The sequence below is a fragment of the Epinephelus fuscoguttatus genome, linkage group LG19, assembly GCF_011397635.1.
Source record: "Epinephelus fuscoguttatus linkage group LG19, E.fuscoguttatus.final_Chr_v1".
In the NCBI taxonomy this organism is placed as follows: Eukaryota; Metazoa; Chordata; class Actinopteri; order Perciformes; family Serranidae; genus Epinephelus; species Epinephelus fuscoguttatus.
Genome location: NC_064770.1, coordinates 25,396,171 through 25,410,811, shown reverse-complemented (window position 1 = coordinate 25,410,811; position 14,641 = coordinate 25,396,171). Strand labels below are relative to the sequence as shown.

At 40.6% G+C, this 14,641-nt stretch overlaps 1 protein-coding gene across 4 annotated transcripts in view; it reads right to left on the bottom strand.

The window, feature by feature from the left end:
* The window catches only part of arhgap17b (Rho GTPase activating protein 17b), a 39,679-nt gene extending 25,509 nt beyond the window's left edge, over positions 1 to 14,170 (bottom strand). For 3 of the 4 annotated variants that reach the window (XM_049562423.1, XM_049562424.1, XM_049562425.1), the window contains exons 1-2: positions 13,754 to 14,170; positions 5,789 to 5,828 (exon numbers count right to left, since the gene is read on the bottom strand). In XM_049562423.1, the coding sequence (XP_049418380.1) occupies positions 5,789 to 5,828; positions 13,754 to 13,806 (93 nt within the window). In that variant the 5' untranslated portion in view covers positions 13,807 to 14,170. The remainder of the gene's footprint in view (positions 1 to 5,788; positions 5,829 to 13,753) is intronic. The other variant, XM_049562426.1, reaches the window with a different exon arrangement.
* Positions 14,171 to 14,641: the final 471 nt, after the last annotated feature.

Here is a 14,641-nt window from a genome sequence, read left to right as displayed (position 1 = left end):
CACACAGGCAGAGACTAAGCCCCCTCAGGTAGTCGCAGTGTGGGCAGCAAACTAGTTTAGCGACATGGCCAAACGCAAGTATGACAGTGAATATCTCAAACCGTGTGGATCTTCAACTCATGACTAAGGAGAAATCTGGACCCCGTGGCTGGACTAGTTGGGAACGACTGCCTCAAACATCACTAATTAGCACATCATATCTCATTTTGCTTCATCTGTTCAAAAACCAAAGTGTAAAAACGTCAAAATGCCATTTTGGATTTTATTGGCCAGGACCAGCAAGTTATTGCCACTGGCCATGAAATGTCCAGTCACATGACCCCCTGTAAAACCATGATGTGTCAGTTTTACACTTCGGTTTTTGTGCTCATTAAGCAAGCATGATATAGCCTGTTAATTTGTGAGCTTTGGAGGTGCTGGTAGATTTTGTTAGCTTCAGCCAGAGCCAAGTTAACCCTTTTCATTGTATTTGTAAAATACTTTTGCCTCTGTGTGATCAATAATGCCCCAACTTTGCAAAATGTTTGATAATGTGATTATTTTGTGACAGTATTAGAACAGGGCAACTTGTGAGTGCTACATCAACTGCAAATTAAACCGTAGCGTAGTTGTCTGGAGCAATATCTAAACATCACACTGTCTAAATAGCTTCAACATGCCTGTTTTTTTCTCTCATATGCTTCATTTAATAAGATATTTTACATTAGTAGTTTAGAAATTCCCTTGTTTGTCGTACTTGTGTCTGCTTATCTTAGAAGTGGGACTTTATGATGCATCCGTGACCGCAACACGTATTGCAGCCAGCACAGGCAGAAGGTGTTTTCTGAAATCACACAGCATGCCTACAGACTGAATCGCTGTGACACTGTGCTGACATTTCTGAGTTGGTAGACACCTGGTAATTGTTTTGAACTGTAGAGATATAAATCGACTAACTTGTTTACTTCTGTTGTCATTTTCAACCATAACTGTAACATTTAAAGATGTATAGCTAACCATGGTGGTCCGACCTCTCTGCAATTCTGCTGTGCTTATTTTATGTAATGTGTTGCTTTGCTCATGTCTTTAATAAACCAAATCTACCAGCACAGAAGCTAAGCATGTACTGCTGTGGACGGGGGACTATATTTGGTATAAAACTTGTCAAGGCAGCAACAGACAAGCAACTCACATGTGCTTCAAAATAAAATTAGTTTTGTTGTCAGTGGAGGCTGGTGGCTTTGAGCCAACAGCTTCAATTCCCTTTCTGAAAGGGCAAGGTAGAGTGGTGAAAATATTCAACATATAGTGTACACTTAAACTGAAACTGATTTTTTGCAGTGGGCCTTTTTGTAGCTGGCTGACACTACCTGAAACACTACCTCAGTTGATCAGTGCTGTTTCATTTTATGTACGTGACGCAGGGGCTTTCCACCTGGACGTTATTGTAAACAAACATTGTGACTATGCTATTTGTTCTCTTAGTTATAACTTGTGTATGATCGTTCAGCAAAAATTTGCTGTCTCCATTAAGTAGCTGTCTGTTATTTACTCGTACTACTGCAGGAAATGCCACTTCAAAATAAAAGCTTGCATCGTAAATTCACTGTACTTCAAAATTAAGTGTTTTTTTTGGTTTTTTTTACAATCTTGGCATGTTTGCAAGTCACATGCGGTCCATTCAGAATGGACCCTTGACCAAGTTGTGGACCACGACCCACCAGTTGGGAAACACTGGTTTAACATTTCCCACCTTGCAAAGCTCTCCTGTTTCTCGTCTTTTGCTAAGCTAAGCTAACATAACATATTTAGCATACAGACATGAGAGTGGCATTGATCTTCTCATCTTACTTTCTGCAAGAAAGCCAGTAAGTGTATTTAGAAAAACTCTTCCTTTAACAGGATGAGTGAGTGCTGTCATTGTCTGCTTAGCTCTCGAGCTGATTATCTGACAGATACCTGCTACACATACAGTATCAGATATGAATTTGCTCCAGTATCCACAACAACAGTCCATTGTGTGTGAGTAGTAATCAAATACTGAGCTATGGGACCAGTTCCAGCCTGACTCTCTCTACTGTATGAGCCTCCTCGACTCTCCCACTGCGGCAGGACGTGTCCAAACAAGACAAATGCCTTAGCCGATGCAAAGGACTGTGGAAACAAATGGAAAAAGAAAAGACTACTACGACACCATGGAAATCATAGAGTCAAGTTTCAAGTTGGACAGCTCAGAGAAGGGGGTGTGGGAGTATGTTGGGGAGGGGGGAAAGGAAAAACTATTCTTCCTCTGCTCGTGTTTGGAAAGAGGGGAAAAACTTTCTCAGCTAGTGTGACTGAATTTAAATGCACACACTGATCCACTGGTCTACACATTTTATTAGCATGACTGTAATCAAGGTTGCAGAATCTGTCTTGGAGCTCAAGCTGTTACGCCAGAAGACATCCGAGCTACTTCCACTATGCTGACCACTTGACAATCACATTCCTCTCTGAGAGCTGGAGCTAAAGGAATGTCTAACGCAGCACAAAGCTCCTGTCGTTCAGGACGAGGACCAAAGACGAGGGAAAGCATTCTCTGGAAGGGTTGGGTCAGATTGTGCGCTGTGCTGTTGGCACAATGGTGTAAAATATGACTAAATTTAACCATTGCCACTGTTAAAGCAAAAAAACACAAGCCCTAACAGCTTCTTTGATGTATTTCTGCTTATTCATTGAAGAAATAATCTGTTTTCTCACCACAAAGTGTTCGTATTATGTGTTAGTGTGTGTACAAACAGCATGGAGTTCATAGTTCACTGCTGCGTGTCATAAAACTTTGACTCCCATGATTGAATAAGAGGCTTTAGACTTCACCTTTACTTTTCCTTCCACAAAAGCTCCTTTCTACATTAAACACACTCCGTCTTTTTCATCCTCTCCTGTATTTCTTCACACTCTTTTCCTAGAAGTGACCTCACAGTTTAACTAGCCCCGAGGACTCCCATCCCCCAACACACATACAGACACACACACTCACACATGCATCCAGTATGATTTCAAGATAACAGAACATTGCCAGGGTTCGCCTTGAGTGGAAAACCATGAGTCGCTTTCCCTGCAGTGCCAAACCCCTGAGCTGGCGAGGCGTTACTGAATGAAAGACTCCCCAGTAATGTTTTAATACCAGCAGTTGTACTCCAAGACTGCAGAGAAACTTGGCATCAACAAGCAGCTCAGGCATGATGGCTTTAACAGAGCAGGAGAAGAGAACTTGTAAGTCCTTTGATAACTTCCGCATTTTACTCGTCCAGAAAACGACTTCTTAAAGGGTACTTATGGTATTTTTCAACCTGGGCCCTATTTTCTCATGTTTTTGTGTCTAAATGACTAACAGAAACAACAGTTTATGAAACTGATCCAGTATTAAGTGAGAGGTCTGCAGTCGGAAGTCCAAAACAGGCTGCAGTGTAACCACTCAGGGCATTTGTGCACCGTCAATGTAGGTCCCAGTTGCGGCTCCTGCCAAATTTCTCAGGGGGGGCAATTGTTGTGATGATGGCTGAGGTGACCCATTCAATGGGTAAATTTGAATTAATTTGGCTCTACAATGACTGAACAATCTACTGTGGTCATCAACAGACTACTTTTCATCAGTTTGCCCACACAAATACCTTTGATTATAACAGAGACCTGTTTTACCATTAATCAAATAAAATTGAATAAGGTATTCACTGAGTCACTGTCACAATGAGTTTCCGACTGTAAAGCAATATTTCAGTGGAAACGGTTGACGACGTGCACATTTTGAGTGATAAAATACAACACATATTCTTTGTAATGTCCATGATGTCTCCACATTACGACTTAAACGCTCATGAACACACAATGAAGTAAGAACAACTTCCCGACATGGGAAATCGGACCATCCGAGGAGCACATGAATGATACTTGGTGGTTTACGTATGACGAAAACACGTTGGGGCAAGTCCTCCCGGAACCCATAGAGATTGCATTGGAGTGCCTGCATTTAGAAAAAAAAGCCTTTTACATTAAAGTCTATGAGAGTGACGTGACTTCAACGTGACTGGAACGTGACTTCACACTGCCTCTGATTGGATATTCACAGGCAGGACAAGCTGTTTCAAGTGAAAATGATCAGAATAATTAATATATTGTGTGTATATATGACAATAATGATGATGATGATAATCATACATTTATTATCATCATCTTTCTTTTCTTTTGTGGCTCAAGGAGGGGCGGCGCCCTATCGCCCTCTATTGGCCAGCCATCCCTGGTAGGTCCCCTAAAAGTGCTTGCTTTTGCCACTGACGGACTCAGATTGTTATTTTAGTTGTTTGACATTTTATAGAAAGGAGCCTACAGAGATAGACTGCATTGTTAAGGAGTTAGATCCTTTTTGTTTAACCAGAAACAGCCCCGAAATCGCTATTGCCATACCCACCAGACTGCATTTAAATAAAAAATAATTTTACCATGTACAGAGTCAGCATATTTTCACATCCATGTGAATTTAAACACACTTCATTAAAAATCGGCAGAAACAAAATAAACAAACATCTTGTTTCATCTTTCCATGTCACCAACAATCACCAACTCTGACTTGATTGAAATGAACCCTTAGCACTATCCCCACCATTGCGGAGATTTTCCGTCATTTTTGACAGAACGCTTCCCTGCCATTGACGAGATATTCCAGCAATCCGTGTTTTCACTGCTCTAAGATAGGGGGTTGCACATCTTGTGCCATGTCCAAAAACAAACGAAGAAAGAGATCCGCTGGAAACAGGAAGCAGATGTTGTTTACAGAAACGTAGCAGCTCATAAATGGCTCGAAAATGCCAGCACCCATGGAAAAGTTTACGGTTGCGCAAGCCGTGGAGATGTTGATGGACTCAGACTCTGACAATTCCTGTTTTGATCAACATTCTGAATCCGATTTGGACGAAGAAGCAAACAAGTGTGGTGGGACGAAATGGGATCTCCGTGACGGTGACAGTGACACACAGAGGAGAGGGAGACAACAGTACTGACAATGAACGTGACAACGTGTTCCGCTATAACTCAAAGAGAATATTATTTTCATTGTGATTATTATTATTATTATTGTCATTTATACAATTCAAATTGACATAAAAAAATGAGGAAAAAAACAAAAAATGTAATATGAAATTGATTTTGTACTTGAAAATGCACAAATTCAAGTGCTGATGAAAAAGGAATGGAATAGGATAGAATAAAATGTTTTTGTGTTTAAAAACAGAAGGTTTCTTCTTTAGTTTCATACTGTTTACATGTTCATAGGACAAATTCTTCTGTGGGTCTTGAAAGATGAATATGATCAAAAATGCTGGCGGAGGCTGGCTAATTAAAAATAAAACTCTGTCAGGGATGCAATATGCAGCAATCTGATTGGCCGAAATCTTTTCGTTCCGCCTACGCGCCTATATTCACCGGGTATCAACTTGAGTGACATCTTGCATAGACAAATACACTGAAACCGGCGAAATGCACGATCGAGTGATAGGCGTACTTTTAGAGCATCAAATCGTACCAGCGTACTTTGATGTCAAAATGCGTGCCTGGTACGCAAAATGCGTACAGGTTGGCAGGTCTGTGGCTGTCGGCTGCAGCCCTCTCGCTCAATACTGGACCATTTTCAGAAATTGTTGTTCTCATTAGTCACTTAGACACAAAATAATGACAAAATGGGGTTGAAAAATGCAGCAGCCCTTTAAACACAGTCTGTGTGTGAACGACAGGTAATGTATGTGAACAGTGATAGAGAAGAAGAAGTCATATTCACCTGTAGGAGGTCATCACTCAGCACCTCAGTTTTCTCAGCCCTGTTGAGGGAAACACAAATATGAAGCCAAACGTCAAACAATGACAACAAATAGAGATATAAAATACAGATAGAGAAACACATCTTCAACATACAGAGATAAAACATGAAACCATAAACAACCAAACAAATAATAATAATAATACAATCCGAGGATGTGAGTTAAGGGACACACATTAGGCTGGGTATCGTTCGAAGAATTACAATACCAAGTACCAATACCGGTACTCTTAAAGTGATAACTGCCATCTCCATCAAATACACCAGGCCTGACTTCACCACAGCACCGACTGTAAGGGTGGTAGCTGCTGTGGTAGTGGACCAGTCACGTGTCGCATTATATTAAAGAACAGTTGTGGTGATTGGTGGTGAGTGAAACCATACATATAGTATTTTTTTTCTAGATCTGTGTACAAAAAGGATCGAATTCAGGTAATGTGACTCTTAACTTAGGGCCCATGGGCCAAATCTGGGCTGTGACAGGGTGCCAGGTGGCCCCCCAAAACATTATCTATTCATAATGAAAATAAATTGATTTATGTTGGGATTTTCTTTGTACTTTTAATATAAAGTAGGTGCCATAGTGTATACAAAGCAACATAATAGAGCTTGTTGGAGCTGCAACAAATGATTACTTTCACTGTCGATTAATCTGCTGATTATTTTTTTGATTGATAAATGAGTCGTTGGGTCTATAAAATGTCAGAAAATGGTGAAAATGTTGATCATTGTTTCCCAAAGCCCAAGATGGCATCCTTAAATGTCTTGTTTTGTCCGTATTAGTTTACTGTCATATAAAAGTAAAGAAACTAGAAAATATTCACACTTAAGAAGCTTAAGAATTTCTACTCTTTTTTTTAACAATGACAAACAGATTAATCAATAATTATATTAATTGGCGTAATAATATTAGTTGATGACTAATCGATTAATCCTTGCAGCACTATTTGGGAGTTCTCAACGGTACCCCCTGACAGAGGTCCAGGCTAAACTCTGAATGTCCTCAAATCCTAGGAACAGGGGCTGCTGCGACTGGACCATGACCTCCTCTCATTTTGCAAACATGGTCCCCTGGGCAAAGACAGTTGGGTAGGTATCTCTGTGATACTGGGTTATTTTAGTTGATACCTTAAAAGGTATGGAGTACCGTTACCCAGCCCCATACACACCTGTCCTATGATGATGAAATTGAATTATATGCCTAAAAAAACATGGAGAATCTGAACATGTCTCACTCTGCACTCTGTTTTCTTATATATCACAAGCTGAATTTCAACTAAACAAGACCTAACTTGTTGTTAAACTGAGATAAACTGATGAGCACACAGAAAACAAGACCATCAGACTGATGCAGCAAAGTCTTTCTTGCCCAACCTGTCTGCAGTTCGTGCCTGTGGCAAAGTTACATAGCCCATAATATGCTTAAATCCACACTGAAATGTTGTCACATGACAGACCGGCTGAACTATGTGGGTACCTTTGTACACTCGACACGTATGCACACATGCACAAGCCCATCACCACTCGTGCCTGAGGATGTTTTCCATGATGGACCTGTCGGATTCCTCCACCCTGTCCGAACACACACTTCCTCTAGTGTCATCTGCACCTTGTTTGTTATGGCAACAGGGGGGGAGGTGTTTGTATTTGTGTGGAGGAGGGTGGGAGTTGCCAAGTGGCTTGTTGACGTCTGAGACACACTGAACACACTGCGCATTGTGGTGGAGTCTGCAGAAAACAGGTCAGTGACATCACTCCAAAACATCTAGGAAATGTTGAAATGCCAAAACCTGTTCTGAAATAAGATACGCACGTGTCTTAATGTGACCTCTAACTCTCAAAGCAGATTTCCATCCATTTTGCTAATGTTGCTGAGCTAGTGAGACCAGCAAACGAGCACATCGCTCACTCTGTCGATATCTCACAAATACACCGACCACACACGTATTACATCTACACACACAAATCCCTGAAGACCTCTCCCCTTTCTCCACCAGAGCAGGCCCACACTATAGATTTAAATCTCACAGGGATCAATTAACCCTCTCCCACACAAGAGCTATTACCTAATACTGCTGTAAGTTACACCCCACAGACTCAGGCTTACCTCACTTATGCTTGAAATATCCTCACCGTTATTCGAACACGCCTTTGGCTGCTCTCGACTGACTCCAGCTCATGATGAGTAGAATATTTTGTCTAACTAATCAAAGATTCTGTTTGCACAGAGTTCTTCATTGTATGTGATCAATGATTTGCTGTTTGGCACACAGTTTAAGTACTGGCAATCATACTGTAATGAGGACACTTTGTATTGGAGCACAAAGTGTTGAAAACTGAAAACTTTACTGGTTTTAAGTCTCTTAAATGTGAATATGACCTGGTTTTCTTGGTCTTCCATGATAGTACACAGAATATTTTTAGGTTTTGGACAGTTGGACAGACAAAACAAGACACTTTTAAGCCGTCACTTTGGGTCCTGGCTGATGTCAAAATTTTAAATCAATCCATATCGATTCTGAAGATTTATTATGGTTTCAACACTCATATTTTCACTGGTGTCACCTTCCAATTTCTCATCCTGTCTTACTGTTAATGTTTACTACAATCATTCTGCCATCATCATTGTCATTTTACAACCTATTTATCCTTTAATAAAAATCTAAATTGTATGCCCCAAATGTCAATTTTCCCTCTGTTAATGAAAATGGTATTGAATATCAATATTTTTTGAGGTACTGTTCAAAGTTAGAAATTCCAGTATCGTGACAACACCAGCCCTGGGATCTTTTGACAGACATTTTTGGCTCTTTGCTAACAGAATACCGACCAAACAATTAAACGAGAGAGCTATCGATTAGGAGTGTAGGGGTACATCTATCTTGATTTATATATTGATCAAATGGGCAAAAATCCAATATCATCAATCTACACAAAGTGAAAATATTGATATTGCCATCTTAAAGATACGCGTTTATTTTGAAATTCCCATGGCAAATCTGTATCACCATTTCCATCTAAGCACATCTGCTTCCTAAACATTTAAACAGCGCTAGCAATAATGGTAAGCAGTATCAATCGCAGACCCCCGGACTGAACTGAATCAAAATCTTATAATGGCCAACTATACGATCGAATCGATTGAGCAAAGACTGAATCATTTTCCAAGGAATCAATCATTTTTGACTGTACTGAAACTTGTGATTTACACCCCTACAACTGATAGATCAAATCAATACATGGTAAATGCACTTGTATAGCACCTTTCTAGTCTTTTAACCACTCAAAGTGCTTTTTACACTTCGCGTCACATTCACCCATTCACACCCATTCACACACTGATGGCCCAGGCTGCAGTTTTTAACACATTCACACACCAATGGAACAGCCATCGGGAGCAATTTGGGGTTCAGTATCTTGCCCAAGGATACTTTGATATGCAGACTGGAGGAGCCGGGGATCGAACCTCTACCTCTGAGCCACTTAACTAAAATAATCATTAGTTAAGATCAGACTTGATTTATCCAGAGGTAAACTGCTGAGCACCAGCTGCAATACAAAGTGGGAAGAGGGCAAATACTAAAAGCTGCAGCCCTTGTTAGCCTCAGATGTCTGGTCAGAGTTATAATCTCAGAGGGAGAGCAGGTTGTCCACCAATCCGGAGATCGGTGGTTCAATCCCTGGCTCCTCCAGTCTGCATGTCAAAGTATCCTTGGGCAAGATACTGAACCCCAAATTGTTCCCAATGGCTGTTCCAGCCCTGTGTAAGGGTGTATGAATAGTTACTGAGAAGCAAGTGGAATCATGTATGGAAACCTCTGCCACCAGTGTGTAAATGTGTGTGAATGGGTGAATGTGACATGTAGTGTAAAAGCCCTTTGAGTAATCGAAAGACTAGAAAGGTGCTATACAAGTGCAGCCCATTTACCAGTTCACTTATTCTTTGATTGGATAGTTCTGGATTTAAATAGAAATTTTGACAATTAAGGATTTTTTAAGGCAAAGTTTGACTGTTTGTGTTTGGACCACATTTAATACTTCGGCTTCTTTTTGTTTTGTAGAATTTTTTTTGTGTGTTTTAATGAAAAGTACTGACAAAAAGTACAGTTTAGATATTGGTACAGAAATGCAGGTATTGTTTCAGCACTGATAACCAGCCCATCTCTGAACTGTATACACTGCGGCTTCTTGAATTTTCTACCTTGATATACAGGGCTTTTTTTGTCTGTTTTTTACAACTTGTTAATTTGTTTAACATACGCAGCCTCACATCCTAAGCAACGTGTTTTTCCAGGCCGAGAGGAAACTAATGTTTAAAACAGAGTGTATATAAAATCGGTACAAATAAATGACTTTCATGTAGCACTAATCCAGACAGAGATGAAAAATAAGCCATTTATTTATATGACAAAGTCACAGCTTGTTTAACAAGTCAACAAATAGATGTGCTGCATCTATGTGATGGCATGATATACGATCTTGGAGCCAGAATACCTCCACACTCATCCACATGATCACATTACACATTAGGCTTTACTGGCTCGCTACAGGAGCGATCTTTAGATTCCTATCAATATTGAATCAGCATTGATTTGACTGGAGTGCAGCTCGACTCTGGCCAGCAGCTATTGTTCTAAGAATAGACTCCCACAGTGCTGGAGCCCAGACCCGGAAAAAAAACTTGGAGCGAAACAACAGAAAGACAGAAAGAGAAGAAGAGTGTGTTGTGTAAATGGACTTTTGATGACTATGCCTGTAAGAAAACGTATCAGAGTCCAAATACTAAAAACCTGTTCAGATTCATGTATCAGATGATGTTTAACTGCCAGCGTTTTCATCCCAAATCAAAGTTTTGTTAAAAGCCCTCTGTGTGAGCTTATCTCTCCACATGTATGCACTGATTCGTAAACACTGCTGCCATTCAAGCTCAAACCACACTGCAACAACTACATGCAAATCAAACTGGCTTCCTCTTTTATAAAAACACCCCTCTGTGGCTGTGTGACGTTCCCAGCCCTCTGCTGTGTCCCCGTCAACAACCATGGAAATGCTTACTCCACAAAAACCCTCCATGCCCGGCCCTTCCTGCCAAAACAGAGAACCACATCATCACGGGGGAGACAAATTCACTGGTTTGTGAAAGAGATAAAGAGTGGCCCTCATGCAGCAGTAGCAAAGGCAATCGGTTTAGAGTCCATTCAAATTTAATTTGGCTTATATGTCCGGAGGGATGAGACTTAAAATTCATGGAAACAGATTGAAAACAGTGTCCTGAGAGAGGGATCATGTGATGGAAAACAGACTCCTCTGAACCCAGTATAGGCAAAATAATCCATCACAAACATCTAAAGATGGGCCTACACCTTTATGATGATGTAACTTTGTGTGTGTTGTCATACTGATGTAGAGCTGCAACGACTGGCTATCTATCTCTGGTTTGAGCCATTTATCACGCAAAGTAATGAGAAAATGCTTCAGTTTGTCTTGGGAGGATTTGGGGTTTTCAAAGTCATCCACCCAACAATTAATAAAAACAACTGCTTCCCTTCACTGACGCTAGGTTTAAATTAAGATTGGGGAAAACCTATACCTTGGCATTTGAAACACTGATTCGACCGGGGTGGTTACTTCCAGTGATCACTGACTACATGGTTTCACCCTACACACCTTTTTAATCAAACACAAAGAGGCTTATCTCAAGCAGTTATTCATATAACATCATCACTCCCAATTTGCTTTAGTCATGCAGTGCTACAAATGGCACCAAAGGACTTCCCTGTATCCAGCAGTAATCCACAGCGGAGGGGTGTGTGCTTGCAAACACTTCTGCCTCTCAATGAGCAAGCTGTCACTCTGCTCAGTGGAGTGTTAGTGCTCTTACAGAACATATGGAGGAGCGTATGTGAGGAATTTGAGGCCAGTGGCTTCGGGCTGTTGGTTGGAAAGTCATTTTGGAGAGACATATCAAGGGCATCATCTGCAGACACTGTTAATGCAGTAATGACTGGAGACATGGTCTCAGTGGTGGCTGCTGATAGAGAACAGGGCTGGAAACCCCTGTGGGGACGGACATGAAGGGAGAGGAAATGGTATAGATATTTGTGTGTGTGTGTGTGTGTGTGTGTGTGTGTGTGTGAGAGAGACTGCAACTGCAGAAATAAATAACAGTAAATCTAACATACTGTGTAGACCTCTACTGGAGTGAAATGTGGGGCCCGAAGTTGTAGAGGGCCCCGGGCAGAGCAGTATTCCTTCTGCAATATAGATATACAAATTACATGTAATGAATATTGTGGAGTGTCTATTTGCACGAAAGTGAGAACAGCCACAGCCACACTGCAGCTATTTGGCTATTCACAACCATTTCTACGACCCGTTATTATGGACGCATGCAGTGAATGGGCTTGGACTTGTCGCACTGACGTGTCGATGCTGGAAGTGCTTTGGATAAGGGCAAAAAGGTTGCAGTTAGAGCTTGTAGTAGCCAGTCTCGGATATACTCTGAATTTAAAGTAGTACATTTACGAGAAAAAACTCACAAATGTACGACCAGAAAGTTATGTGACGCAGAATAAAGAGCATTATAGTCCATGGTGAAACGTGGTGGCTAAGTGGATTAAGCGCAGTATTATTGGTGTAAATAGCATCTGCCTTAAAGTGGCTGAAGCTCAAACAATGTGTCAAAAAATGAATCAGCACCTATTTTGATAACTGATTAGACATTTTAGCTTTTCCATCGAGCAAAATTGCCGATTAATCGATTAGTCGATCCACAGAAAATTAACTGTCAACTAGGTGATAACCAAATAATCATCTTGGTCATTTCTTAAACAAAAAGCCAAAACATGTGCTGCTTTCATGATTCTTAAATGTGACAAATTGGTGCTTTTCTTTGTCATACATGATAAAAAACTGAATAACTTTTGATTTTTGGACTGTTGGTTGAATAAAATATACTGTTTAAAGATGTCACCTTGGTCTGTCGGAGGTAACAGAGGGAATGCTTCACTATTTTTCTGACATTTTATTGACAAAACGATTAGTGGAGAAAATTAGGGGCAGATTAATCAATAATGTAAGTTCTTCAGATGTTTAAAACCAGTTGGTGGCTACCTCATATTGTGTCCATTCCTCGATTACCCTGTATGTTATTTCTATGCCTTTGGTCCGCAAGGGTCCACTGATCAAAAGAGTCAAAAGGGTTTTTCATAAGAATTAATGCAAGTTGTGTGTATTGTTTTAATGGAATAAAGTGATGTGTGTGTAAAGTGAAGTGTCTGCATGTCAGGTGCTGTAACTCATGTTCTCTCTGTTGGAGCTAGATCAAATGAATGATTCATAATGGATATATTATCTGAAGCCTACTTTTTATATATGAGTAATATTCATACTGGTTTAAATAAACAATGTGATTCTATTTCCAGTCTTTGCTGAGCAACAGTTTTGTGTGAAAGGAATTAAAGGCCTGTCTCAAATAAAGGCTGGTTGATTTCAGTGATTTAAGCAAATAATAGCCCAGGCTATTAATTGAAATTTTACAGCAATCAAAATTAAGATAACTGTGGGGACTTACAGACACACTATAAGTCCTCACATAGGTAGTAAGAGAATAATAATAATTAAGCAAGGACATATGGAAACCCATTAACCTTTTGAAACTCTTCCTATTGCTCCAAAAATCGAAGTTCATGTGACATGTGGGCAGGCTTAGTTTCTTTCTGACATTACCCAACTGCAAACGGATACTTCACTTTCCTCAAACTTAAACTATCCAGGTATGAGTTACGCAAAAACATGGCCCAGCCCTTCAACATGAAGACACATGACAATGAAGAAACAACGGACAAATCCTAAGTGCTGGCCTGCCAGACAATAACTGCATGACATCAACATGCAACAATGCATGATGATAGAACAAACACTCACCTTCCTACAGTCTGGTTGGCAAGTTGCCTCATGCGATTAAACTGTTTCTTCATGTTGTTGTGTTTTCTGCCCTCCTCTGCGTCTCCTGCAAGTGTGTAAAAGTTAGCTGCACCTCAGCTCTGTCGTTCATCCACCGCGGATCCAAAAGTTGCGCTACGTCGCAGCCATTGTGGCAGAAACAGGGCTGCGCTCCGACCACTTTTACGCACTACAGCTGTCTGGTTATACTGGTTACACTCGGGGACATTGGCCGTGGAAAGAAGCGCAGAGAAGTCAGTTGAAACAGTCCCTGGCAGGCTGCTGGATCCCCATCGCCACGATTATCCGACTTCCTATAAGACTTACTGGTTTGAGTGCAACCAGTGTGGTAGGAAGAAGGAAGTGCCTGTACTTCCCTACTGTAAGCTGCACGGCCCAGTGGTGACATGTGATACCTAAGCAAGGGAAAAAAAGCATTGACTCAGCTATTGAGCTGTCGTGGTCATGGCTCTCAGTCATTTACGTTTCAGTTGACTGTAGAAAGTAGTTTTATAATGTAGACTAGGAAATATTAAAGTGTTAAATGAGGCTTAGTATTTTATAAAAAAAAATGCTGAACTAATCAAAATCTGACAAAAACTTAAACTACACTTCACAGGTAAATAAATAAAAATCTGCAAAAAAAAAAAGACTAAGATGCTTTTAACTGCACTTATTCCACCGAGCCAGAGTCAGTCTGTCACAGTGGAAGGTAATGAGCTGCTCCGGACTGACTGGAGATCAAGCTGTCATTAATTACTATATCAGCACTCTGCTGCCACCTTGTGGCTGCTGCCCTGTGGTGACAGCTGAGAATCTGTGACTCATTTCTGTCATATTTTAACAGAATAAGAATAAGATTTTTTCATC